Below are 23,920 nucleotides of genomic sequence, written 5' to 3'. Positions count from 1 at the left end.
ACGTCTGTCTTGATGCCCAACTCTCAGTTCTTTCCATGCCACCACGCTGCAGAAAACCCATTCATGTGCAAACATTCTTCTAACAGTGCTTGGACACAACTAAATATAGTTTCATCCAATTCATTTAGACACAAAGAATTTTTCCTAATCCAGCTCTGCCTAGGTCATCCCAACTATTATAATGTGATTACACTGCAAACATGAAGACCCATTCAAAATAATATCTGGCTTCCAACTGCTCTCAAGAGGCAATTGAGTTCAGAAGCTGGAAGAGGAAGTGAGAGAAAGAGAACAATCACCCTTCTACTTCCCACTTCTCTTATTTAGTTCACCATTTGGCAGAGGCATCATCCAGGTTAAATGTGCCCCCATAAGATGAAAAGGATACAGCGAGGAAACAGTTTTCTCTGTGCATAAATAGAACATGCACAACAGCATTACCCAACAAAAGGTGGCTTCTGATGGATATTTGCGTGAATTCGCCACACTTGTTTTGCATCCAACCATTAATTATGGTCCTTTCAACTTCACAATCATGGCTAATGGTGGTGGGGATGCAGAGAACAGTAGATTCAGCAGACCTCATTCTGGGAAGAGTGGGAAAGAAACAATGCAAAACTGCACCCGCCCGCTGTTTACAACTGAGACAGATACTCTGGGTATCATTTGGAGGATTTGGAGGAAATCAAGGCTTCCCAGGAGCCTGGAGCTTGGGAAATGAGACAGCTGGGGAAAAGTCTGCTATGATGGAAGGAAGGTCCTTTAGGGCTCATCTGTCTATGGTGAAAATAGCTCAGAACCACATCTCTCATGCTACGCTGAGTGGAAATTCAGACGGTACTGAAACTTACTTGATGCCTTTCAGTATTCAAGATCTTTCCTCATTTAATCCTCAGAATGATTGTGTGAAGTGTGTATTACTATTTCAATTTTATAAGTGAGGAAAATGAGACAGACACAGACAACAAGAAACATTTTGTATCCTCATTCATTTATCAAATGATTGTTGAGTATCTGCTATGCATTAAATACTGCACTCAGTGTGGAGGATACAGCAGCAAACAAAACAGAGTCCCTACTTCCTGTGGCTCTCAGTCTAACAAGGGAGACATGCACTACACAAAACCAAGTGCAATTAAAACTATGTCCAGTATTATAAAGAAAAATAACAAGTTATCATGTAAGTGAATATTGCTGTGGATGGCTCTTAGGTAATATAGTCGGGAAGCTCCTAAAGGATGTGACATTGAAGACGAGGCCTGAAAAATCAGAAGGTACTAGTTCTGCAAAGAACAAAGAAAAGAGAGACTCAGGTGAAATAACAGCTTGCATGAAGGCCCCGAAGTGAGAAAAATATCTTGGTATGTTTGAGAAATAATGTATTAGAGTATGGTCAAGAGGGGAGGAATAGTTAAAATGTACCAGTCATGGCTTAACTATATCTGAAGCACAGTGCTAGGTTCTTGGCACCCCTTTTTAAGAAGGGCACTGGAAAAAAGGAGTCTGTCTATGAGAGAACAGAATAAACAGGATGAAAGATACAGAAATCACATCATATGAGAATTAGAAGTAATCGCATGTTAATGAGAAATGGCCTGGGTGGCCAGGGATGGTAGTTGGTACTGTCATATTTTCTCCAAAAGATTGACATGACAAAGAAAGATTTGACTTTTTCAAATCAGTACAAGTGCCCAATAGTAGAGAGCTAAGGAGGCAGAATTTGGCTTTATAGAGGAAGAAAGTTGTAATAATTTTACCTGTTGCACAAAGGAATCAACTCTTTTCCTCCAGAGAATTGCAGTGGTCAAGCTGAGGCTATAGAGTGCCCTGCCAAGAATGCTTTATTGGAGATTTCTCTGTCGGCTTCTGGTCTACGTTAAAATCATCCAATTTTAAAATGTTATACATCTATAATATAGCTGTATCCAAAACAAATGGTTACAATATGGCCTGATCCACAAGAAAGCCAGGTGCTGAGAATTCAGCACTCCAACAGATGGGAGTCCTCCAATAGATGGGACTGCCCTTGTATTCTCTAAGAAAGCATCAACGGGCAAATGTAATATTACTAATCTGATCAAATTCCCAACACAAGTGCCTGTGAACAACTCACACTTCAAGAAAATGCCTCCGAGCACCATGCCTCATAATGCACATCATACTTGGACTCTCCATAGTGTTTATAGGGCTGGATTAAAATACTCCACGTTTGTATAGACCACTGTAGAGTTTACAAAATGTCTTTATCCTCATCCTAATGATAGTCAACATTTAATGAGTGACTTTCACATTCGTAAGTCTAATGATTAATTATTTGACATATTATTTCACTTGTTTATTTGTTTACTTTTGGTTTCTCCCCTACTAGAATGTAAACGCCACGAGAGCAGGCATTTTTTTTATCTGTTTGGCTTAATGCTTTTTTCCAAGCACTTAGAAGAAGTGCCTTGGAGGAAGTCAAGATGGCGGCGTAGGCAGACTCTGAACTCACCTCCTCCCGCGGACACAGCCAATTTACAACTACTCGTGGAAAAATTACCCCTGAGACAGAACTGAAAACTGGATAAGAGGAACTCCTGCAACAAGGGACAATCCCAACTGAGGTAGAAGAGGCAGAAACTCCCTTCTGGAGAGGAAAATCACCGCCTTCAAAAGCCGCAGCGCCTCACAGCCGCCTGGGAGCCACCCAAAGATAGGCAGCCCTCCCTGGAGGAGCGGGGCCCTGAGCCTGGGAGCACCACCGCCGTGGGCATTTTGTGGACCCAGCACAATCAAGACAAGTGGCATAATATCTGATTTTGCCTGCTACTAAAACATTGGGGAGTACCCCCAGAATACTGGTTCACAAAGAAAGTAAAACCGGCTCTTAAAGGGCCCATGCGCAAACTCACCCATTTCAGAAAGCAACCTAAAATCACCAGAAAGAAAGGTGCACAGTGCTTTGGTGAAAAGAGACTCACCTAATAGGCCCTGTGTGCATCTCGGTGAGAGGTGAGACCTCTCCAGGGACTGGGATATTGGCAGTGGCCATTGTTGTGGCCTGGTGTGAGCGTGCTGACACAGACGCCATTGGAGCTCTCCCTGAGGCCTGCTAGCCCAGGTCTGCCCCACCTGCTAGAGCAATGATTTAATCCAGCTCAACCAGGGCAGGCAGCACACCCTAGAGACTGGCCCCACCCAACAACAAGCCCTTAGGCAACTTGTGGGCCTGCATAGATTGGTGACTGGATTCTCTGCAGCCTGGCAACTGAGCCAACTTCAGTGGGGCAGGGCATGCACAAGGAGCGGGTGGAGAGTGTGGGGCACTGGTGGAGTGTGTGGGGCTCCCGCCATGGAGAGACTGGGTCCGCTTCGGGAGGTCGGGGCGCGCACACAGGGCAGGACTGTGTTGACTGTGTGTGTGAACCTGTGGGCAGCAGGGCTTGCCAGCTGCAGAAGACTTGTGCTTCTCCAAGACCCACATGGGGGTTTGCCCCACCTTCCAAAGCCTGAAACAATTGGGTGCTCCCGTGCCTGAGGCCAGTCCCACCCAGCTGCAATCCTCAGAGAGCTGACAAGAGACCTAAATGCTGGAGGCTTATACCAATTGTAAGGCCCTGAGCCTAACAACCTGCCACGCTGGGGGCCTACTCACTTAAAAGAAATACTGTAACACAAATGTGGTATTAGAACTTGCAGCCAACTGTGCTGGGGCTACCCACACCTGATAAAGAGACTGAAGGTCCCACAACAACTACAAGCAGCTGAGCATTACAACAGCTGGCCAGGAGCATAACTCAGCCTCCCTGGGCGCCTACAGGGAGACCAAACAGGCCACAACAGAAGGACACACGTAGCCCACATAGAGGTCACCCCTGGAACATTGAGAACTGAGGGAAGCACACTGTAGGCCTCCTAAGCCATCACTTACATAAGGTCACCTATCCAAGAGCAGGAGACGTAGCTGACCTACCTAATACGTAGATACAAGCACAGGGAAAGAGGCAAAATGAGGAGGCAAAAGAATACATTCCAAGTAAGGGAGCAGGACAAAACCCCAGAAAAGGAACTAAGTGAAACAGAAATGAGCAACCTACCCGACAGAGAGATCAAACTAAGAGTGTTAAGGGTGCTCACTGCTCTGGGAAGAAGAATAGATGAACTCAGTGAGAAGGTCAACAAAGAAATGGAAGATATAAAAAAGAACCAATCAGAAATGAAGAATACAATACTGGAAATGAAAAATTCACTAGAGGAACTCAAAAGCAGAGTAGAGGATACAGAAGAACGGATCTGTGAGCTGGACGAAAGGCTAGAAGAAATTACCCAAGCTGAACAGGTAAAAGAGAAAAGAATTAAAAAGAGTGAGGACAGTCTAAGGGACCTCTGGGACAACATCAAGCCCACTAACATCCGTGTTATAGGTGTCCCCGAAGGAGAAGAGCAAGACAAAGGGGCAGAGAATCTATTTCAAGAAATAATAGATGAAAACTTCCCTAACCTAAGGGAGGAAACAGACATCCAAGCACAGGAATCACAGAGAGCCCCAAACAAGATAAACCCAAAGAGGCCCACACCAAGACACATCATAATCAAAATGTCCAGAATTAAAGGTAAAGAGAGAATCCTAAGAGCCACAAGAGAAAGTCAAGTTACATACAAAGGAAACCCCATAAGGCTATCAGCTGACTTCTCAGCAGAAACCTTACAGGCTAGAAGAGAATGGCATGATATATTTAAAGTGCTAAAAGGAAAAAACTTACAGCCAAGAATACTCTACCCAGCAAGGTTATCATTCAAAATGGAAGGAGAGATCAAAAATTTCCCAGACAAGCAAAAATTAAAGGAGTTTGTCACCAAGAAACCAGTGCTACAAGAAATGTTAAAGGGACTGATTTAAGGGGAAAAGAGAAGACCACAAATAGGAAAAATTATCTATTTTCATGATAAGAACGTAATGGATACAAATGCACAAAAAAGAGGTTAAATATGATATCAAAACATAAAAGGAGGGAGGAGGGGAGTTAAAGAGTAGAGCTTTCAGACAGAGGTCAAACTAAAGAGACTATCAATTCTGTATAGAAGAAGAAAGGAACAGAGAAGGACTACTAAAACACTGAGGAAAAAAAAGTTAAAAAATGGCAGTAAGTACATACTTATCAATAGCTACTTTAAATGTCAACGGACTAAATGCTCCAATTAAAAGGCATAGGGTGGCTGATTGGATAAAAAAACAAGACCCATATATATGCTGCATACAAGAGACACACTTCAGACCTAAAGACACTCACAAACTGAAAGTGAAGGGATGGAAAAAGATACTCCACGCAAATGGCAATGAAAAGAAAGCTGGAGTAGCAGTACTCATATCAGACAAAATAGACTTTAAAACAACACCTGTAAAAAGAGACAAAGAAGGGCATTACATAATGATCAAGGGAACAATCCAACAAGAGGATATAACACTTGTAAATATCTACACACCCAATGTAGGTGCACCTAAATATATAAAGCAATTATTAACAGACATAAAAACAGAAATAGACAGTAACACAACAATAGTAGGAGACTTTAACACTCCACTTACACCAACGGATAGATCATCCAAACAGAAGATCAATAAGGAAACACTGGCCTTAAATGATACACTAGAACAGATGGACCTAGTAGATATATACAGAGCATTCCATCCAAAAACCAAAGAATACACGTTCTTTTCAAATGCACATGGAACATTCTCCAGGATTGATCACATATTAGGCCACAAAACGAGTCTCCATAAATTTAAGAAGATTGAAATAATACCAAGCATCTTTTCTGACCACAACAGTATGAAACTAGAAATCAACTATAGGAAGAAAATCAGAAAAGCCACAAATATGTGGAGATTAAACAAAACGCTACTGAACAACGACTGGGTCAACAAAGAAATCAAAGAAGAAATAAAAAAATACCTGGAGACAAATGAAAATGAAAATATGACATGCCAGAATTTATGGGATACAGCAAACGCGGTTCTAAGAGGGAAGTTTATAGCAATACAGGCCTATCTCAACAAAAAAGAAAAATCTCAAATAAACAATCTAACAATGTACCTAAAGGAACTGGAAAAAGAAGAACAAACAAAGCTCAAAATCAGTAGAAGAAGGGAAATAAAAAAAAATAGAGCAGAAATAAATGAAATAGAGACCAAAAAAAAAAAAATAGAAAAAATTAATAAAACCAAGAGCTGGTTCTTTGAAAAGATAAACAAAATTGACAAACCTTTAGCTAGACTCACCAAGAAAAAAAGAGAGAAGGCACAAATAAGTAAAATCAGAAATGAAAGAGGTGAAATTATAACAGACACCTCAGAAATACAAAAGATTATAAGAGAATACTATGAAAAGCTATATGTCAAACAATTCGACAATCTGGAAGAAATGGACAAATTCTTAGAATCATACAACCTTCCAAAACTGGATCAAGAAGAAGTAGAGAATTTGAATAGACCAATCACCAGTAAGGAGATCGAAACACTAATCAAAAACCTCCCCCAAAATAAAAGTCCAGGACCAGACGGCTTCCCTGGTGAATTCTACCAAACATTCAAAGAAGACTTAATACCTATCCTTCTCAAACTCCTCCAAAAAATTGAGGATGGGGGGAAGCTCCCCAACTCATTCTACAAAGCCGACATTACCCTGATACCAAAACCAGACAAGGACAATACAAAAAAAAGAAAATTACAGGCCAATATCACTGATGAACATTGATGAAAAAATCCTCAACAAAATACTAGCAAATCGCATACAACAATATGTTAAACAGATTATACACCATGATCAAGTGGGATGTATTCCAGGTATGCAGGGATGGTTTAACATTCGCAAATCAATCAACATGATACACCACATTAATAAAATGAAGAATAAAAATCACATGGTCATCTCAATAGATGCAGAGAAAGCATTTGACAAGATACAGCATCCATTTATGATAAAAACTCTGAATAAAATGGGGATAGAAGGAAAGTACCTCAACATCATAAAGACCATATATGAGAAACCCACAGCTAACATCATCCTCTATGGCGAAAAACGGAAAGCTATCCCTCTAAGAACAGGAACCAGACAAGGATGCCCACTGTCACCACTCCTATTTAACACAGTACTGGAAGTCCTAGCCAGAGCAATCAGGCAAGAGAAGGAAATAAAAGGGATCCAAATTGGAAAGGAAGAAGTGAAACTGTCACTATTTGCAGATGACATGATTTTATATATAGAAAACCCTAAAGAATCTACCAGAAAACTTTTAGAAGTAATAAACGAATATGGTAAAGTTGCAGGATACAAAATCAACATACAAAAATCAGTTGCATTTCTATACACTAACAACGAAGTAGCAGAAAGAGAAATTAAGAATACTACCCCATTTACAATTGCAACAAAAAGAATAAAATACCTAGGAATAAACTTAACCAAAGAGTTGAAAGAGCTGTACACTGCAAACTATAAAACATTGCTGAAAGAAATTGAAGAAGACACAAAGAAATGGAAAGATATTCCATGCTCTTGGATTGGAAGAATTAACATAGTTAAGATGTCCATACTTCTTAAAGCCATCTATAGATTCAATGTAATCCCTATCAAAGTTCCAACAACATTTTTCACAGAAATAGAACAAAGAATCCTAAAATTTATATGGAACAATAAAAGACTCCGAATAGGTAAAGGAATCCTGAGAAAAAAGAACAAAGCTGGAGGTATCACACTCCCTGATTTCAAAATATACTACATAGCTGTAGTAACCAAAACAGCATGGTACCAGCACAAAAACAGACACACAGATCAATGGAATAGAATCGAAAGCCCAGAAATAAACCCACACATCTATGGACAGCTAATCTTTGACAAAGGAGCCAAGAACATACAATAGAGAAAAGAAAGTCTCTTCAACAAATGGTGTTGGGAAAACTGGATAGCCACATGCAAAAGAATGAAAGTAGACTCTTACCTTACACCATACACAAAAATTAACTCCAAATGGATTAAAGACTTGAATGTAAGACCTGAAACTATGAAATTTCTAGAAGAAAACATAGGCAGTACGCTCTTCGACATCAGTCTTAGCAACATATTTTCAAGCACCATGTCTGACCAGGCAAGAGAAACAATAGAAAAAATAAACAAATGGGACTACATCAAACTAAAAAGCTTCTGCACAACAAAGGAAACCATCAAGAAAACGAAAAGACAACCTAATAATTGGGAGAAGATATTTGCAAACCATACATCTGATAAGGGCTTAATCTCCAACATCTATAAAGAACCCATGCATCTCAACAACAAAAAAACTACCAACCCAATTAAAAAATGGGCAAAAGACCTGAACAGTCATTTCTCCAAAGAAGATATACAGATGGCCAACAGACACATGAAAAGATGTTCAAAATCATTAACTATCAGGGAAATGCAAATGAAAACTACAATGAGATATCACCTCACGCCCGTCAGAACGGCTATAATTAACAAGACAGGAAACAACATGTGTTGGAGAGGATGTGGAGAGAAGGGAACTCTCATACACTGCTGGTGGGAGTGCAAACTGGTGCAGCCACTATGGAAAACAGTATGGAGATTCCTCAAAAAATCAAGGATAGAACTACCATATGATCCAGCTATTCCACTGTTGGGTATTTATCCAAAGAACTTGAAAACACCAATGCGTAAAGATACATGCACCCCTGTGTTCATTGCAGCGTTATTCACAATAGCCAAGACTTGGAAGCAACCTAAGGGCCCATCAAGGGACGAATGGATAAAGAAGCTGTGGTATATATACACAATGGAATACTACTCGGCTATAAGAAACGATGAAATCCAGCCATTTGTGACAACATGGATGGACATTGAGGGTATTATGCAAAGTGAAACAAGTCAGAGGGAGAAGGTCAAATACCGTATGATTTCCTTCATTAAGTAGTAGATAATAACAACAATAAACAACCACATAGAGACAGAGATTGGATTGGTGGTTACCAGAGGGGAAGGGGGGAGGGAGGAGGGCAAAAGGGATAATTCAGCACATGTGTGTGGTGATGGGTTGTAATTAGTATTTGGGTGGTGAACATGTAATCTATGAAGAAATAGAAGTATAATGATGTACACCTGAAATTTATACAATGTTATAAACCAATGTTACTGCAATAAACAAAAAATTAAAAAAAAAGTGCCTTTTTTGACATATAGTGTGTGCTTCCTAGATGTTCACTTAATTAATTATTCGATCAATCATATCTAACTTTTTAATAGGTTACTTAAAGTCACGCAGTTACTAGGGGTTTGTGTGTATGTAGTAAAGGCTGAATATTTAGTCACTCTGCTAAGCTGAAAAATCATCCTTAATATCTGTGCGCTAAAAATCTCTTACCCTGTTCTGACTGAAACTTGCAGGTAGGGAGCAACGAAATTGGTTAATAGTAAATTATTCAGCCTGGCACACAACCATCCTGCAACAGATGGACATTTTTGCTTTCCTTTATTTTAGGTTAATATAACTTTGCCCCATCTTCTGTTTTTAATCTTCTAGTAATGTAGATTTGCTGAATTATGTTTTTTACTTGACCCAAGATATTTTCCCTCCCTTTTATGAGGGGAGAACAGCACTAGTTTTTTTAAAAAAATAAAATCTAGCGCTTTTGTCCTCTGGATTGCTTTATAGTTGCTGATTTTCATGTTTCCTTATAGTTTCCTTTGTTTCTCCCTTTTTTCTTGGTAGATTGTTGTTTTCTGGCTTTTAAATGATAGATTGGAAGGCTGCTTTTATGTTTAAAAAACTATACTTAAAAAAAATTCTCAGTATCAAAAATAAGATAGTAGTTATTTACTCCTTCCTGTCTAAAGTGAGAAAATTAGCAGATTTTTATTTACACTCATCATTTTTCCAACTCTTTTTCAGTTTTTGTTGACAAAATAGTGAATTATAGACTCAGATCACAATTGTTAATTTTTTACATTATACATCATCTCTTTAAGTAATTGTTTTTATATTAAACTTCTCTTTTATAACATATTTAGAGCAATTATTTAGCATTAATGCTATGTTTAATTAGTTTCCATGCTCACTGTGGATCTTTTTATTCCATATCTCTCTTTTCTTGATTTCTTTATTTTGATTCATTGTTCAGTCAATTGCTCTTTGAATGATTTATTAGAAGCAGGGCATCTGGGAGCCCCTGGATACTGAGAACCGTTTTCTGATGTATTTGCACAAGAACAACAACTCAGCTGATAAGGAATTTGTGGGTTATAACATTTTCTCCTCAAAAATCCTCCAGGCTTAACTGCATTGTCTGCTGCCCTTTATGATATGGAGAAATTTGAGAGGGGCCAGGCAGAGATTTGTTAGACTGAGAATGGCTTTTCTGCTCCTATGACCCTTTCAACCAACTCTTTTCAGTAAAACTAAATACTAAATGCAGCAATTTGAAAGTGTGTAGTTTTTCTCTTGCCAGAAAAATACACCATTCTGAGTGTCCAACTCCCATAGCTTTTCCTCTTTGTTCTTGTGAGGCTGACTATACCCTCAAGACACCTGGCATAAACACCCATCCAATTCCATTCCTGCTTAGGTTTCATTACTGTAAATCTTAGTTCCAAAATGGGAGTACACATGGCATGGGATTGAAGGCATAAGTAATTAAATGGCCTTGTTCATCTTGGAAGCCGTGGTAGAAACTGCTTCCTAGATGAGGCACCTTCAGGGTAGGGTGAGTTTTTTTTCAATGGCAAAACCTCTTGTCTTGAGGAGGGGGTCAATTGTGTGATGTTTGGGGAGCAAAACCTCCAACAGCCCTTCTGCTTCACAGGCTGTTCTGCTCGGGGCCAGTCAGCTTAGTTTGGGGAAATTCTTCCTGGGGCCCATTTGCCAGTTTCTTGGGTTCTATAGATTTGGTCTCTTGCTGGGTTTTTATGAGCATCTTGGTAGGAATGTGACAGAGGGTGAACTGAGTGCAGCTACCACCCCTCTTCACAGAATGGAAATGCAAAGGCACCTCTTGATATGTTGCCAGGAGCAGGGAAAGCCACACCTTCTCAGAGCTGTGCTGAACCAGTAAACTGGCCAATATGGAACGCAGCGAACCAAGAACAAGATGGGCCGCCTGATGCTTCTGCCCATCTTTATGTCTTCCTCCTCAATACATCAGAGTGTTTCATGCAGAGGGAAGGCCAGATGGACAGGTGGAAGGCAGGCTGGCAGCTTCTCTTTATAGTTTTATACTCTCTGTGAGGAGTGTTGCCTGAACCAGTAATAAATGCAGAACTGAAATACCAATGTGGAATTTAAATGGCTCTGTGGATATTTTAAATGTTAATTAGTTCCTCAATCCAGGTTTCTCACAAGGTAATGACTGCCACTGACAGACTAAGCTAAACTCCCTATCTTGGCCACCCAGAGCCTGTACAGGCTGATCTCCACACACTTCACCAAATCTTGCTTTTGTCTCAGCTTTCCCTTCTCCAGTGAGCTTCTCACTTCCCTGGATACACTGTGGAACATGGCACATACCAGACTCCCTTGAAAATGTATAAGCTCTTGGAGGGCACATACTACATAACCTTAACATGAACCATAGGGCCTAGCATATGTCAGTGCTCATTATATATTTGTTGAATGAAACAGAGCAACCTGGAGTATGTCCACAGAAGCATCCTTGATGGAAAATACAAACATGTGTCATAAGAGAAAGTAAAGATATTTAGTTTGTAAAAAATAAGACCAGATGAGTGTGTTTGTCTAGAAGGGAAGTGGATGATAGAAAAGATCTTATGTAACTGAAAGAATACCACCTGAGAAGGTGATTGCCTTGGTTCCATTGGGCCCTAAGAGAAAGGACCAAAAGCCAGGGGTAGAAGCTACAATAAAAGATTTATTTAAGTCAGTGTAATAAAAAGCTTTCTTAGAGCACAGCCCCACCCCCCTCAAAGATCAACAAAGATACCACATGAAGTGAGTTCTCTGTCATTGGAGGTATTCAACAATATGCACTAACACCAGTTAACTGTGATATTGTAATGTTGATTGAAGCACTGTTTTGTATGTAGGGGGAGGGAGGAAGGTATAGGATGACCTTTCAGGTCCTTTCCAGCCCTGTGATTTTGTGATGTTATGACTGGCACTCCTCCTTGACTAAGGAAATATTTGATGCAAAAAACGTTTACCTTGTCTTTGGGAGAAAAAAATATTTTCTAGTGTGATTAATGATAATGATAGGGGAGCTAGTATTCACTGATTAACTACAACCTGCTTAGTGTATTCATAGATATCCAACTGATAGGTATTATTTTATAGATGAGGAAATTAAGACTTAGACAGGCCATGTGATTTGCCCAAGTGAAACACCTTTCTATCCTCTAATACAGGGGTCTGCAAACTTTTTCTGTAAAGGACCATAGAGCAAATATTTTAGGCTTTATGAGGCATAGAGTCTCTGTCTCATCTACTCAACTGTACTATTGTAGCATCAAAGCAACCATAGACTATGTACATGAATAGGCATTGCTATATTCTAAAAAAGAAAATACCTTTATTTCCAAAAGAAAATAAAAAGGCATGGGGCTGGATTTGGTCAACGGGCCTTAGTCTGTCAAACTCTGCTCTAAAGCCATGCTGCCTTCTCATTTGAGAAAGGAAAAAATAAAAACAAGGCAAGAAATGGCCTCTATGTGGCCATACTTACTCCATTTGCTTTGCTGAGGGCCTGGAAGTAGATGCTGTAGCTTTTCAGAGGGGAAAGAGGAGGGTTCCAGTAGCCATTATATGTCTTGTTGTCACCCACTGTAAATGGCTGGGTGACAGGCAGGTTGGCGGGCTTAAGTTCAGCAGCAAAGTAGTGTAGAGAATCAAGGCTGGAGGCGTTCCTATAGCTCACAGGCACCGAAAAGCATTCAATGATGTCAGCTGCCCTCCGTGACTTCTGAAGTCTCTCCTCCTTGACAACCAGCTGATAAACACTGGACAGGAGAGAAGAGAGGTAGATGAGCAACTGTCTGGATTGATGAACTTGTTAATTATCTTCATGACTTCTATCTACAACTAAACCTCCTTCCTGATCTTCAGACTTGTAAACCTACTGTTATGCAGAAATCTATCTCCATTTAGATGTCCAAAGCCAGCACACTCTAGATATGTCCAAAACGAAACTCAGTCCCAACCCCTACAAACCTGCCTGCTCCTCCTTCTATGTTTCTTTCCTTAGTGAAGGGTAGCATTGCCTGTCAAGTGGTCAGACCTTGAATCTGAGGCTCATTCTCAATTGCCACCTCCTTAGTTCTCACTCTGCACCTTGAATCAACAAGCCCAGCTGACTTGACCTTTTTCTCCCCCAATAATAATGTTGAGGTTGGGCACTTCCCCACCTCTTACCTGGACTCAACTTACCCTTTTGCCTCTAATTTTTTTGATCAATTAGCCAGTCAATCCATCGATCTTCCTAATCATATAACACTGTCCCTGTTCAAACACTGTCATACGCTCTCCATTATCTGATGATGCAATCTAAACTCCTCATCCTGGCATTTGGGACCCTTTGTGCCTGACTTCTAGTCTACCTTTCAGAAAGTCTTATAATGCACCCCTCATTCTAGCTGCTCCAGACTCCATGCTATTGTACCAACATTCTTTGCCTCCCACCCATGCCATCACCAGTTCATGCTTCCTCCACATGCAGTGTTCCTCTCATCCTTCCCATCGCTGCCTGTGGAAGCTTTTCCTTAAATGCTGAGCCTATCTTTCATCTCTTCTGTGAAGCCTGTTTGGACTCACCCATCTGGATGAGTTTTCTCCCTCCTTAATTTTCCTACAGCTCACTAATGGCTATCTGCCTGGGAATGCAATAATATGAGCATGGGACTACTGTTTCTCCAGCTAGACTGTGACATTTAGACAGTGTGAGTTGTGGCTTAGTTATCTCTGCATCACTCTCCCCACACACACTGCCCAGCAGGTTGCCTGATACCCAGCACGTGATCAATGAATTCTTTTTCAAATGCATCAAATTGAATTGAATTGAATTAAAATTGAAAGTAAACATGAAACCAAATCTAACTGGATACAGAAACCCTAGTCAATATAAATAGTGATTCCCCTGAGCTCCTGTCTAGTGATCTCATACCATTCCCTTCAATTTAGAAGGATGTAAGAAGATGTGTGCTAGTGTGTGAATAGAGAAGACCAAGCCTTTATTGAACATCAACTGTATACCAAATGTGTAGGCTCATTTTATAAAATTTATCCTAAAGTTTGTAAATTTGGGTAACATTTTACCATCTCCTTGAATGCCCACAGATTGTATTTCTCTTGAATAAATGCTCCTCTTTTAGCAGAACTTTATTGCACAGATCTCTGGGACTCATGATCTAAGACAAAAGATCAATTGCTCAAAAACTGCCTACAGAAGACCTCTGTGAATTAATGAGGTGTACCTAAACCAATCATTTAAAAATGGCATAATGAACTGGCATGTGATTTATGAAAATGGAACATGGTGTGGGCTACCATTCTTCAATCAGACTGTCTATCTAAAGACACTTGGTTAAGAAGCACAACTTGGGTGAAGACAGAGGCATAGAATTATTTCATTAGGGAAAAAAGGCTACAGAGGGACTGCCCCAAGGAAACATGACACACTCAATATGGAAAGTCTTCTTCTGAATCCCCTTGAGCATGGGGATGGTCAGCAATGCAGATGGAAGACAGATGGGTATGTGAATTTATGCCACACTTAGATGACTGTGATATCTGAGTGGAGGTGAGCAAACAGCTCAATGAGCCTGCCTGCTGTCCAATGTGCACCAAAAGGCAATAAAGAGGGAAGAAGCAACAACTCTTGAGTTCACCTGTTGCGGCTAGCAATAGCACCTAAAGTACTCTGCATTGAGTTTGGGGGCACTCAACCTATCCCGCCCTCATGCCTTCCTGACCTGGTTGGAAGGGACCAACAGTCTCATCGTTAGGAGCAGGGACTGCAAAAAGCTGTGCGTCCCTACTTTCCCCTGAGGCCCAGTCTATCCCTAACTACCACTTGGGTCAATCCTGCCCACATCAGAAGACCTCTGTCGTCATTTCTCAGTCGAGAATTCTCATGCTACCCTTGAATCCTTCTGTCACCCTTACCTTCTAAATGGAGAACCCAAAGCCTTAGAAGCTTCCCTGGGGCTGGATCCCACTCCTAGAATCACTTTCTGTCGTCTCTTCTCCCCCTATAATGGGATGGATCGAGAAGAGTCACAAGGCTGGCCTGAGTACCGCCCATGACTGGCATGAAATTCTGTAGTCATGGACAGCCAAGCAGTGGGTCTTCGTTGGGTTCTGACAGGTGAATGCTGCCAAGGGCTACAGAGGGAGGCACAACATCTCTCCAGGGGTCAGCCCGTACCACTCCTCCTCCTCCTCCCCACCAATCTGGTTACTGAGAACTCATTCATCAGTTCAACCGCACTCAGCCAGATTACAGATGAGGATGCTGAGGCTGAGAGGTTGAGGGCCCCATAAGTGTTAAACGGCAGCCAAAGTAGAAACTCAGACTTTTCACTCATAGTTCAGTATTATTTTTCTCTACCTTCCTTCTTTTTCCATAAACCAACAAAATGTACAAAGGGCCTTCCGAACATTTTTTACTTGGTGGCCTAAACTGCTTAGCTCTATCTCACCCAGCCTCATCTGAAATCACAAAGACTAGCAAAGGATATATTTTGGGTTAAACTGTGTTGTCAACATATGGTTCACATACAATTGGGATTAATGTGCCAAAGTATACCCAGCGACTCCCTCAGGCCCACTGCATCTGCAGCTTGTCCATTCAGAGGCACATCAGCAATTGCAGCCAGAAAGCTGTAAACCACTTTGTCATATAAATCTTTTTGCCAGTGGATCCAGCCTCTCTCAAAGATCGGGGAACTCTGATTAAGGAGGATGAGAGAAGAAATGCCATGTGCAAGCCACACAACTTTCCTTTCCCTGACACATACACTTTAGGAAGGGTTGGGGGCAAGAAACAAAAAAGTGGGTATTATTTTTGTTTCTCATGGTAACTTCATTAGTATCATCAGTCTCTTGAAAACATATTTATCTAAGCTCTTTTCAGTTTGCTGGTAAGGATAAAATCATACCTAAATGAGAATAACCCCCAAAGTCACATCTCTTGTGCAAAAGAAGTGGTTGCAATAAACTATTTAGGATAATTTGTAAGGAGAACGGATTTTTTTTAAGTAGAAAAATCCTGATAGTATGAGAGAAGAATAACTTAAAATGCTCACCTCACAACATATAGCATTTAGTTACCCATTTTTCCCTCCTGTGACACCCACTTTATTTCTCCCAATGAAAAGATGGACATTTATGACCATATTTTCTGTGCAACTTATCCTGAGGGTCTCTTCTTGCAGGGCCCTGCAAGATATGTTGCAGCCCCACCTCAACACGTCAGGTCAAGGAGACTTTCATCTTCTTTCCTTACCTTTTTTCACCTCCCTTGCTTTGGTTTCCTCACTGCAGCTCACCTTCAATACTCCAATATCTATTGATCATCCTCTTTGCTACAGTGACTGATTCCCACCCTTCTTCCCCCCAACTTTTCAGACCCAGGCTTGCGGCAACTTCCATCCTTTAGTTTCAATGTCTCGTTAGACTAAAACATTCTACTCTAGTCCCAGGTACCAAGATCCCCAGCCTATAGAGGACATTTGCCTCAGACTCCTTTAAGAGCAAAACTTGCAGGAATTACTCTGCAGGCTTTAGAGAACCCTGCCACTGGACCCTCATGCTCTCTCTGATTCCAGAGCTAATGGTAATGATGACTCATGCTTCTCTGAGAGGGACCAGGCACCTAAAAGAGCCATCCATTCATCATTAACACATCTTGTGGCCCCCTTTCTGTATCTAGGGAAGATGTCTCTAGTCAGGGGCTGTATCCATTCAGAATGTTGAAGTCAGATGACAGATGGACAGTATGCTGCAGCTCACAGGTGAAGATTGCCCAACTTCAAAAAAGGGGCACATTTGGGCCCATGTTCTCCCAGAAATAGTCTTGTCTTAGTCCAAGTTCTTCCAGAAACAGACCCTGAGCTAGGTTTCAATGCAAATGATGTGTTAAGGAAGTAGACCCAGGAGAAACCAGTAAGGGAGTGAGGGAAGAGGAGAGAAGAGGAGAGGAAGCCAAGCAAGAATGTGATTTCAGGCAAAGTCCCAGTCTCAGCCTGATCCCATAGGGAGTTCTGGAGCATAAATTGTGCCCTAGAGTTTGTCTCATCTCAAGCCAAGGGCTTTTGGGCCTCCAATACCAATCAGTTATTGGTTATGGACTCTACAGTAGAGATCTAAACTCCCAGGCACTCCCAATTCTGTGTGTGGGACAAACAAGGTGGCTCTGCTAGCCTAGTGGCAACCCTTTGAAGAAGGTCACAGCTGAGAGTCATTTGCATCAAAGCACATAGAATCTGGAGGATGGGCATGTTGCAGGAAAGGGGAGATGAGAGGATCTGAGTGGGCACCAACAGTTCTAAGGACATTTGTGACCAGTGACCACATGGGACTTGCATAAGAGCAGAGATCCAGTTGGGCAAGGTAGTTTTCAACCTTTGTTTCCAGCCTCGCTCAGCTGAGTCATATGGTGACATCCCATCAGTCACAGTGACTTCTCCATCACTGACTTTTTTTCTTTTACAGGATTATTTGTTTATTTATAAATTTGTTTTACTTTTGTAGTTGTATAAGAAAGACAAGTACAAGGAGTTGAGTTGATAAACATGTACAAATATAAAATATCTAAGTAATAGTAAAATAAAAATAGTTTAATTCCAGTGAGAGCATCTCCAGGCAGCTCCCACATCCTTTGGTGGTCCCACCGGTCATTGAGCACACCTTTGCCTGCTGGCACCATGACGTATTCAAGGCTCACCTGTGCCCTCCTTTCCCAGGACTGTAATCAGGCGTTTTCTCAAAGAAGGAATTCAGAAGGCAAGATCTGGGCAACCATTAAGCTCATTGCTACTGTGGTGCCATTGCTTCTATGCCCTTCTATTGGACAGAAGTAAGAAATATATTTTTTAAACATCATAAATTCATATTGATTAGTTCATACTGATATTGCTAATTCAAATCCATTAACACAAGATTCTTCCTCACCTTACCCTTTCCCCAATTGTTTTTCTTTTTTCCTATAGTGAGAACCCTCATTTCCAACATCAATATTTTTACTCATATGTCCTCACACAATACACAAAAAACCGTTTCAGAATTAAGTCATCAATACCACCACCAGCCTGTACTGTTGTTCAAGATTTCTGTACTGCACAAAGTTCAAGATTTCTGTACTGCCCTGCTCCTTCCCAAACAATTCAGTCCTAAAGCCATTAAATAGGGCAGAGCAAGGCAGGCATCCGTATGTGATGGGGTAGCCATAGTGGCCCAGTGTAAGGAGCAGAAGCCCACCCAGCATCTCTGAGACTCGTTCAGGTTATCTGCAAGGTTGAAAATATTTTCAGAAGAGCACTAAGATATCTAAGATATTATTTGCCTTTAGCAATTTCAGTGTCTCACAAGTGTACTATGACATTCTTAAAAAGCTACAAGACTTCATAGCTGTTATGAGGCTGGACTTTCTTCACGTACTTCAATCAAGCAAAATAATACAATAGTTTGAATATAGAAGCAGATATGGAATCTAGCAGCCTTCTAGTACACCAGGCATTAGAGAACAGCAAAAATGTAAAACAAGGGCCAGCCCGGTGGCATAGTGGTTGAGTTCGTCCAGTCTGTTCCAGCGGCCTGGGGTTCACAGGTTCGGATCCTGGGCACAGACCTGCGCACTGCTCATCAAGCCATGTGGTGGCAGGCGTCCCACACATAAAAGAGGAAGATTGGCACAGATGTCAGCTCAGGGCCAATCTTCCTCAGCAAAAAGAGGAGGATTGGCAACAGATGTTAGCTCAGGGCTAATCTTCCTACCCCAAAAAAAGTAAAACAGTGCTACACTTCTTAATTTTGTTTTGGAAAATAATTATTATTCATAAAAAATTTTTGTTTATGTTAACATGTAATGGAATTTACTATTATTATTTTAAATGAAAAAATAATTTAAATTTTTAAAATTAATAAATACTTTTAAAATTTGTTTTATTTTCTAATAAGGAAAATTGATATACCATATTAGATATAACTCACATAAATTTAACTCAAAGTTTTAAAAATTTTCTTTGTATTTTTGAGCACCAGTTGCCCCTAGCAACTACCAATCTGCTTTCTGTTTCTATGAGTTCATTTTCTCTGTGTTGGTTTTTCCAGCATTATTGAGATATAATTAACAAATAAAAATTGTATATATTTAAGGTGTACAACATGATGCTTTTATATATGTATACACTGTGAAATAATTACAATTGAGCTAATTAAGATATCCACCACCTCACACAGTTACCACTGTGTGAGTGAGAACACTTAAGATCTACTCTCTTGGATGTGGAGAGAAGGGAACTCTCATACACTGCTGGTGGGAGTGCAAACTGGTGCAGCCCCTATGGAAAACAGTATGGAGATTCCTCAAAAAATCAACGATAGAACTACCATATGATCCAGCTATTCCACTGTTGGGTATTTATCCAAAGAACTTGAAAACACCAATTTGCAAAGGTACATGCACCCCTGTGTTCATTGCAGCGTTATTCACAATAGCCAAGACTTGGAAGCAACCTAAGGGCCCATCAAGGGACGAATGGATAAAGAAGCTGTGGTATATATACACAATGGAATACTACTCAGCCATAAGAAACGACGAAATCCAGCCATTTGTGACAACATGGATGGACATTGAGTGTATAATGCAAAGTGAAATAAGTCAGAGGGAGAAGGCCAAATACCATATGATTTCCTTCATTAAGTAGTAGATAATAACAACAATAAACAAACACATAGGGACAGAGATTGGATTGGTGGTTACCAGAGGGGAAGGGGGGAGGGAGGAGGGTGAAAGGGATAATTCGGTACATGTGTGTGGTGATGGGTTGTAATTAGTATTTTGGTGGTGAACATGATGTAGTCCATGTAGAAATAGAAGTACAATGATGTACACCTGAAATTTTTGCAATGTTATAAACCAATGTTACTGCAATAAACAAAAAATTAAAAAAAAAAAAAAAGATCTACTCTCTTTGCAAATTTCAAGTATAAAATACAGTATTATACGGATGTCCGGAACTTATTCACCCTGCATAACTCTTGGACCAACATCTCCCTATTTCCTTTACCCTCCAGCCCCAGACAACCACCATTCTACTCTTTGCTTTAACGAATTTGACTTTTTTAGATTCCACGTATAAGTGAGATCACGTAGTATTTGTCTTTCTGTGTCTGACTTATTTCACTTGGCATAATGTCCTTCAGGTTCATGTACGTTGTTGCAAATGGCAGGATCTCCTTCTTTTTTAAGCCTGAATAATAGTCCATTGTCTATAATATACCCCACTTTTTTTTTTTTTTTGTGAGGAAGATCAGCCCTGAGCTAAGATCCATGCCAATCCTCCTCTTTTTGCGGAGGAAGACTGGCCGTGCACTAACATCTGTGCCTATCTTCCTCCTATACCCCACTTTCTTTATCCACTTATCCATCAATGGACACTTAGGTCATTTCCCTATCTTGGCTATCGTGAATAATGTTGCAATGAACATGGGAGTACAGATATCTTTTTGAGATACTGATTTCATTTCCTTTGGATATATACCCAGAAGTGAGATTGATGGCTCACAGGGTAGTTGTATTTTTAATTTTTGAGGAAACTCCATACTGTTTTCCATAGTGGCTGTAACAGTTTACATTCCCACCAATAGTATACAAGAGTCCCCTTTTCTCCACATCCTTGCCTATGCTTGTTATCTTTTGTCTTTTTGATAACAGTCATTTTAACAGGTGTAAGATGATATCTCATTGTGGTTTTGATTTGTATTTCCCTGATGATCAGTGATGTTGAGCATGTTTTCATGTACCTGTTGGCCAACTGAATAGCTTCTTTGGAAAAATGTCTTTTCAGATCCTTTGCCCATTTTAAAATTAGATTATTTGTTTTTTTGCTATTGAGTTGTAGGAGTTCCTACATATTTTGGATATTAACTCCTTATCAAATATGTGGTTTGCAAATATTGTCTCCCATTCTGTAGTTTGCCTTTTCATTTTGTTCTTTGTTTCTTTTGCTGTGCAGAGATTTTTTGGTTTGATGTAGTTTCACTTGTTTACTTTTGCTTTTGTTGCTTGCGCTTTTAGCGTCATATTCATTAAGCCACTGCCAAGGCCAAAGTTAAGAAACTTTTTCCCTACATTTTCTTCTAGGAGTTATGTTTCAGGTCTTATATTAAATCTTTATTCCATTTCAGGTTAATTTTTGTGAGTGGTGTAAGATAGTTTCATTCTTCTGCATGTGAATATCTAGTTTTTCCAACACTATTGAAGAGATTATCTTTTCCTCATTGAGTATTTTTGGTTCCCCTGTCAAATACTAGTTGACCACATATGCATGGATTTATTTCTGAGCCCTCAATTCTGTTCCATTGGTCTAAAGGTGTGTGTTTTTATGCCACTATTACACTGTTTTCATTACTATAGCTTTGTAATATAGTTTGAAATTAGGAAGTGTGATGCTTCCAGTTTTGTACTTATTTCTCAGGATTGCTTTGGCTACTTCGGGTCTTTTGTTGTTCTATATAAATTTTAAGATTGTTTTTTCTATTTCCGTGAAAAATGCCATTAGAATCTTGATGGGGATGCCTTGAATCTATAGATGGCTTTGGGTAGTATGGACGTTTTAAAAATATTAATTTTTCTGATCCATGAACACAGGATATCTTTCCATTTATTTGTGTCTTCTTCAATTTCTTTCATCAGTGTTTTATAGTTTTCAGTGTACTGATCTCCTATCTCCTTTTTTTTTTTTTTGTGAGGAAGATCAGCCCTGAGCTAACATCCATGCTAATCCTCCTCTTTTTGCTGAGGAAGACCTACTCTGAGCTAACATCTATTGCCAATCCTCCTCCCTTTTTTCCCCAAAGCCCCAGTAGATAGTTGTATGTCATAGTTGCACATCCTTCTAGTTGCTGTATGTGGGACGCGGCCTCAGCATGGCCGGGGAAGCAGTGCGTCGGTGCGCGCCCAGGTCAGAACCCAGGCTGCCAGTAGCGGAGCGCGCACACTTAACAGCTAAGCCACGGGGCTGGCCCTCCTATCTCCTTAATTAAATTTATTCCTAAGTACTTTATTCTTCCTGATGCTATTGTAAATGTGATTTTTTTCTTTATTTTTCAGATAATCAATTGTTAGTATATAGCAATGAAACTGACTTTTGTACATTGATTTTGTATCTTGCAACATTAATGAATTATTTTATTAGTTCTATCTAGTTTTTTTGTGGAGTGTTTAGTATTTTCTACATAAAAGATCATGCCGTTTGCAAAGAGAGACAATTTTACTTTCCTTTCTGGTTTGGATACCTTTTATTTCTTTTCCTTGCCTGATTACTCTGTCTGGGACTTCCAGTACTATGTTGAGTAGGAGTGGTTAGAGTGGACACTCTGGTCTCATTCCTGGTCTTAGAGAAAAAGCTTTCAATTTTTCACCGTTGAGTATGACGTCAGCTGTGGGCTTGACATATTATTATGTTGAGGTATGTTTCTTCTATACCCAATTTGTTGAAATTTTTTTGTATCATGAATGGATGTTGAATTTCATCAGATGCTTTTTCTGTATTTATTGACATGATCATACGATTTGTATCTTTTACTCTACTAATGTGATGTATCACATTTATTGATTTGCGTATGTTGAACCATTCTTGCATCCCAGGGATGAATCTCACTTGATCAACCACGATCCTTTTAATGAATTCAGTTTGCTAGTATGTTTTTGAGACCACCACTGATTTCTCAAGTGAGGACAGGGAATAGTCATCTCTGAATCATAAGGGTGCTGCTCAAGATCAGTGGTTCTCAACTCTGGCTGCACATTCTAATCACCCAGTGGACTTTTAAAAAATGCTATTCCTTGGCCCCATCCCAGACCAACTGAATCAGAATCTCTAGAAGTGAGGCCCCAGCATCAGTACTTTAAAAAAAAAAAAAAAAGCTCTCCAGAGGGTCCTAATGTGCAGCTATGAAATCACAAACCTAAGTGAATCTGATATTTATACCTTTGCCACAGGAGGGGCGCCCTCCTCCAACATTCTTACGCTGTTGAAAATCATTGATTTGGCCGGCCCCGTGGCTTAGTGGTTAAGTGCGTGTGCTCTGCTGCTGGCGGCCCGGGTTCGGATCCCGGGCGCGCACTGACACACCGCTTCTCCGGCCACGCTGAGGCCGTGTCCCACATGCAGCAACTAGAAGAATGTGCAGCTATGACATACAACTATCTACTGGGGATTTGGGGGGAAAAAATAAATAAATAAAATTAAAAAAAAAAAAATAAAATAAAAGAAAATCATTGATTTGAGTCATTCTAATCCACAAAGCATTCATTCATAATTACCAGTGTTCTTGAGTCATTGTCTATCACACCTGTTGATTTATTTCCTTTACAGCTTTCATCACAATTGAAACATGTGTTGTCTGATTATTTATTTACTGACTTACTGCCTGTACCCTAATAGTCGGTGAACTTCATGAGGTCTGAGATCTTGCTGTTTAGTTCATTGCTAAATCCCCAGCTAAACATGTAATAGTTGTCACTAAGTACTTATTAAATAAATGAATTCACAAAATGAATTTTAAATGCACATTTACATCAATTCTCACTACATGCTTCAAGGCCATTCTATATGCTGTTCTATCTTCTCAAGGTGATTTTTTCTCCATCTTGAGAACTCTTCATCCAATACAGACTCAGATCAAATGTTACTCTTTCTGAGGAACCTCTCTTGGCTTGCAA

The 23,920-nt window shown here is 40.1% G+C and overlaps 1 protein-coding gene across 1 annotated transcript in view; it reads right to left on the bottom strand.

Annotated features, from left to right (window-relative positions):
• Nucleotides 1-23,920, bottom strand: part of PTPRT (protein tyrosine phosphatase receptor type T) — a 1,015,836-nt gene that overhangs the window by 207,265 nt on the left and 784,651 nt on the right. Inside the window, exon 12 of the mRNA XM_087445249.1 lies at nucleotides 12,701-12,974. Within this exon, the coding sequence (XP_087301375.1) occupies nucleotides 12,701-12,974 (274 nt within the window). The remainder of the gene's footprint in view (nucleotides 1-12,700; nucleotides 12,975-23,920) is intronic.

Source organism: Ceratotherium simum, chromosome 21 (assembly GCF_057802395.1).
Source record: "Ceratotherium simum simum isolate JZ-2026a chromosome 21, ASM5780239v1, whole genome shotgun sequence".
In the NCBI taxonomy this organism is placed as follows: domain Eukaryota; kingdom Metazoa; phylum Chordata; class Mammalia; order Perissodactyla; family Rhinocerotidae; genus Ceratotherium; species Ceratotherium simum.
This window is presented reverse-complemented; position numbering and strand designations above follow the sequence as displayed.